General features: G+C 43.2%; 1 protein-coding gene across 1 annotated transcript in view; it reads right to left on the bottom strand.

Annotated features, from left to right (window-relative positions):
* Positions 1–4,350: 4,350 nt before the first annotated feature.
* Positions 4,351–5,505, bottom strand: part of LOC131734217 (phospholipase B-like 1) — a 15,443-nt gene continuing 14,288 nt past the window's right edge. The window contains exon 11 of the mRNA XM_059021296.1: positions 4,351–4,662. Coding sequence (XP_058877279.1) covers positions 4,486–4,662 — 177 coding nt within the window. The 3' untranslated portion in view covers positions 4,351–4,485. The remainder of the gene's footprint in view (positions 4,663–5,505) is intronic.

The raw sequence follows: 5,505 nt of genomic DNA, 5'->3' as shown, positions 1-5,505 counted from the left end.
AGAGTACAAGGCTGCTGTCTGTCTCACTGATAAGCAGAGTCCAGTCCACGCGTGACTGAAATACGACACTGAATAAATACTGAACCATTTATTATTTATTTTCAAAAAACATTTAAAAGTTGCTTACCGGCTGGTAACGTGGTCGTCTGTTTCTTAAAACGACGCGCAACACAGTCATTAACTAAACTGTCCCAGCTTTGGCCCGGCTGGCAATTCCTGCCCGTCATGTTTGGATTTTTAAATTTGTGAGTTTGTGTTTTTCGATTCGTGTTTTTCCGGAGCGGTCGATAGAATTCGTGAGCTAGCTCTCCAACGAACTCTCTCCCGTTGTCTGGAAAACTGTACAGAGCAAGTCGAGGAGACCGGCAGTGTTTCTCGATCAGCTCGGTCGCTCATTTACAGGAAACTACAAAATAAATTTGATAAAATGATAGTCGCACCCTGGAACACGTCTGAGTTTTTTTTTCTTTCTTTCTTTCTTAGTGTTTTCACTTCTCTATTTCGCTCAGAAAGAAAAAATGAGTCACCGCCAGCATTCCCTAGAGACAGGCTCGCAATAACACGACTTCTCCTCTCTCTCTGCTCTCTCCCATCTCCTCTCCCCCATCCTCTCTCCTCTCCTCTCCCCCATCCTCTCCTCTCCCTCTCTCCTCTATCCCATCCTCTCCTCTCCCTCTCTCCTCTCCTCTCCCCTTTCCTCTCTCTCCTCTCTTCTCCCCCTCCCTCTCTTCTCTGCTCTCCCCATCCTCTCCTCTCCCCTCTCCTATTTCCTCTCCCCTCCTCTCTCCTCTATCCCATCCTCTCCCCTCTCCTCTCCCCTCCCATCTTCTCTCCTCTTCTCTCACCTTCTCTCGCCTATCTCTCCCGTCTCCTCTCCCCTCCTCCTCTCCTCTCCCCTCTCCCATCCTCACTCCTCTTCTCTTTCTCTCTTCTCTCCCCTCTCCTCTCCTCTTCCCTCTCTGCTCTGGTAAAGCATAGGGAAGCATTGTAAAGCACAGAGAGGTCTGGTAAAGCATAGGGAAGCATTGTAAAGCACAGAGAGGTGTGGTAAAGCATAGGGAAGCATTGTAAAGCACAGAGAGGTCTGGTAAAGCATAGGGAAGCATTGTAAAGCACAGAGAGGTGTGGTAAAGCATAGGGAAGCATTGTAAAGCACAGAGAGGTCTGGTAAAGCATAGGGAAGCATTGTAAAGCACAGAGAGGTCTGGTAAAGCATAGGGAAGCATTGTAAAGCACAGAGAGGTCTGGTAAAGCATAGGGAAGCATTGTAAAGCACAGAGAGGTGTGGTAAAGCATAGGGAAGCATTGTAAAGCACAGAGAGGTCTGGTAAAGCATAGGGAAGCATTGTAAAGCACAGAGAGGTGTGGTAAAGCATAGGGAAGCATTGTAAAGCACGGAGAGGTCTGGTAAAGCACAGGGAAGCATTGTGAAGCACAGAGATGTGTGGTAATGCATAGGGAAGCATTGTAAAGCACAGAGAGGTCTGGTAAAGCACAGGGAAGCATTGTGAAGCACAGAGAGGCGTGGTAATGCATGGTCATTTTTTATTTTTTTGTGAGCTACGAAACACTTTTTTAAGTTGAAAAAGAAACAGTAAACACAAGCGAGGTGTCAGGGGAAAAAAATAAGTCTAGTTGAGGTCTGTCTTGAACTTGCGTTCTTACCCACACCTGGCAGAGCGCCTTCTCTCGTTTCTGCTAAAGGAGCGGCTTTTTCACGAAAGTTGCTGCGAGTCACTCAATTCCTGTGGACCCCCCACCCCCCACCCCACCACAGTGTTTTCCGTTTAGCCTGTCACACCCCGAGTGGAAAAAGTTTAAAACTCAAACCCCCTGTGGCCTCGATGGAGATCTCAGTATCAAAACTCCACATCAGTCACACAGCACTATCAACCTGTCCTGCAACACTCTGCTGCCCCCTGGCGGATGAGAGAAATACAGCCGTTAGAAATATATCTATATAGACCTGAACACAGCAATCTTGTACTGTTAACCTGCAACACTCTGCTGCCCCCTGGCGGAGGAGAGAAATACAGCAGTTAGAAATATATCTATATAGACCTGAACACAGCAATCTTGTACCGTTAACCTGCAACACTCTGCTGCCCCCTGGCGGATGAGAGAAATGCAGCAGCAAGAAATTATATATATATATATATATATATATATATATATATATATATATATATATATATATATATAAATATATAATTATATATACAGCACCTGTAGAACTCCTCTGTTTGGATCCTAGGACACTATCACCCTTCATTTAAATGTGCTTTATTTTGCTCTTATCTGCCCCCTATTTTACTGCATTTAATCCTGTACTTCAGAATACTGTAATCTGCCAAGTTTTTAACCTGTAGTACTTTGTATTTAATCATATCCTGATGTAACTATCACTATTTAATCATATCCTGATGTCACTATCACTATTATCTGCTGTATTATTGAATTGTGGTTTGTCACACTTGTACTTTGCTTGAACAAAAGTTATTGTATTTCTTGCTCTTATTGTATTACTTGTATTGTAACACTTGAAATGTATTTGCTTGCGATTGTAAGTCGCCCTGGATAAGGGCGTCTGCTAAGAAATAAATAATAATAATAATAATAATAATAATTATTATTATTATTATTATTATTATTAACCTGCAACACTCTGCTGCCCCCTGGTGGATGAGAGAAATACAGCACTAAGAAATATCTATATAGACCTCAATACAGTAGTCTGTACCATTATTAACCTGCCCCCTAGTGGATGAGAGAAATACAGCAAAGAAATCTCTACAGACCTGAATACAGCTGTCTGTACCATTAAACTGAAACACTCTGCTGCCCCCTGGCGGAGGAGAGAAATACAGCACTAAAGAAATATCTATATAGACCAGAATACAGCAATATTGCATTGTTATTAACCTGCAACACTCTGCTGCCCCCTGGCGGAGGAGAGAAATACAGCACTAAAGAAATATCTATATAGACCTCAATACAGTAGTCTGTACCATTATTAACCTGCCCCCTAGTGGATGAGAGAAATACAGCAAAGAAATCTCTACAGACCTGAATACAGCTGTCTGTACCATTAAACTGAAACACTCTGCTGCCCCCTGGCGGAGGAGAGAAATACAGCACTAAAGAAATATCTATATAGACCAGAATACAGCAATATTGCATTGTTATTAACCTGCAACACTCTGCTGCCCCCTGGTGGAGGAGAGAAATACAGCACCAAGAAATATATCTAGACCTGAATACAGCAGTCTGTACCATTATTATTATTATTATTATTATTATTATTATTATTATTATTATTATTTATTTCTTAGCAGACGCCCTTATCCAGGACGACTTACAGTCGTAAACAAAGATACATTTCAAATACGTTATGAACCTGCAACACTCTGCTCCCCTCTAGTGGAGGACAGGAATACAGCCGTAAGAGCTATCTCTAGATCTGAATACAGCAATCTTGTGCTGTTATTAATTTGCTGATGCTTCCCTTATTGTCTGACAGTGACGTTCAGCCCGTTAGTTTAACACAGTGTAGCGCCTCCAGGTGGCAGGATTTATAGTGAAATTGCATGTTTGGTTGGACTGTGTAGAACTGTCTGTGACATTTCAGACCCGAGAAGCCAAGTGAGGGGCAGAAATCAGATTTCTATTTAATTTTTTAAAAAATATTTACTTTCTTGTAACAGAATTAAAATACGAAAGAAATTTGAATCCAATTATTATTATTATTATTATTATTATTATTATTATTATTATTATTAATTAGTCGTTCAGCGGAGGCTTTTTCTCCAAAGCGACTTCCAGAGACTAGGGGGGTGAACTCTGCATCATCAACAACTGCTGCTGCTGCTGCTGCAGAGTCACTTCCAATAGGAGCTCGTTTGTTTGACGTCTCATCCGAAGGACGGAGCACAAGGAGGTGAAGCGACTCGCTCAGGGTCACACACACACACACACGCACACACACACACACACACAGAGTCTGTGGCTGCTGCAGAGTCACTTCCAATAGGAGCTCGTTTGTTTGACGTCTCATCCGAAGGACGGAGCACAAGGAGGTGAAGCGACTCGCTCAGGGTCACACACACACGCACACACACACACACACACAGCCCCACTCTCTCTCCCTCCCCCTCTCTCTCCCTCATCCTCTCTCTCTCCCTCCCTCTCTTTCTCTCCCTCCTCCCTCTCTCTCCCTCCTCCTCTATCTCTCCCTCTCTCTCTCACACACACACAGAAACAGACACACACACACAGCCCCTCTCTCTCTCCCTCCCCCTCTCTTGTCCTCTCCCTCTCTCCCCTCCTCTCCCTCTTCCCCCTCTCCTCTCTCTCTCTCTCTCTCTCTCTCTCTCTCTCACACACACACACACACACACACAGCGAGTCGGTGGCTGAGCTGGGATTTGAAGCTCCTGGTCTGAAGCCGCTCTGAGCAGTGGGATGCCTCTCCCTGGCAGGGCTGGTCTAGGGTTCGAACAGCACAGGCTGCATGGTGAGGAAGGTGAAGTTGTAGGACTCTGGGAGCCCCGCGTGTCTCGTCTGGCTGAATTCTCTCCAGCTGAACGCAGGCAGACCGCCCTGGACCGTCGGACCGTTCACCGCCTCAGAGATGAACTTCTGGGCCAACTTGAAATCCGTCACCTTGAAAAAAAAAAACAAAAACAAACACATCGTGAGTCCTACTGTGTGAAACTGGAACAATTATTATTATTATTATTATTATTATTATTATTATTATTATTATTATTATTATCATTATTTAATTAATTAATTATTTATTTAAACAGGACTGGGTTATGTTTTGATTAGTCCATTTCCTTTTTTTAAATGGACCTATATATTTATTTCTTAGCAGACGCCCTTATCCAGGGAGACTTACAATCATTACAAGATATCACATTATTCTTACATACAATTACATTATTTTAACACATTATATATATATATATATATATATATATATATATATATATATATATATATATATATATATGGTAAAACATATTATTATTATTATTATTATTATTATTATTATTATTTAGCAGACGTCTTTATCCAAGGCGACTTACAGAGACTCGGGTGTGTGAACTATGCATCAGCTGCAGAGTCACTTACAACTACGTCTCACCCGAAAGACGGAGCACAAGGAGGTGAAGTGACTTGCTCAGGGTCACACAGTGAGTCAGTGGCTGAGGTGGGATTTGAACCGGGGACCTCCTGGTTACAAGCCCTTTTCTTTAACCACTGGACCACACAGCCTCCTGTATGAATCAACAACTAAACACGAACAACACAATTTCAAATTGAAATTTGAACCCGGGTCCGGCTCTAACCTCAGGTCTGGCCCGTGTTAACAGGGTGTGGAGTAGCGGTCAGGGGCTCTGGACTCTTGACCGGAGGGTCGTGGGTTCAATCCCAGGTGGGGGGGGACACTGCTGCTGTACCCTTGAGCAAGGTACTTTACCTAGATTGCTCCAGTAAAAA

Source organism: Acipenser ruthenus, unplaced genomic scaffold (genome assembly GCF_902713425.1).
Source record: "Acipenser ruthenus unplaced genomic scaffold, fAciRut3.2 maternal haplotype, whole genome shotgun sequence".
NCBI classification, from domain to species: domain Eukaryota; kingdom Metazoa; phylum Chordata; class Actinopteri; order Acipenseriformes; family Acipenseridae; genus Acipenser; species Acipenser ruthenus.
This window is presented reverse-complemented; position numbering and strand designations above follow the sequence as displayed.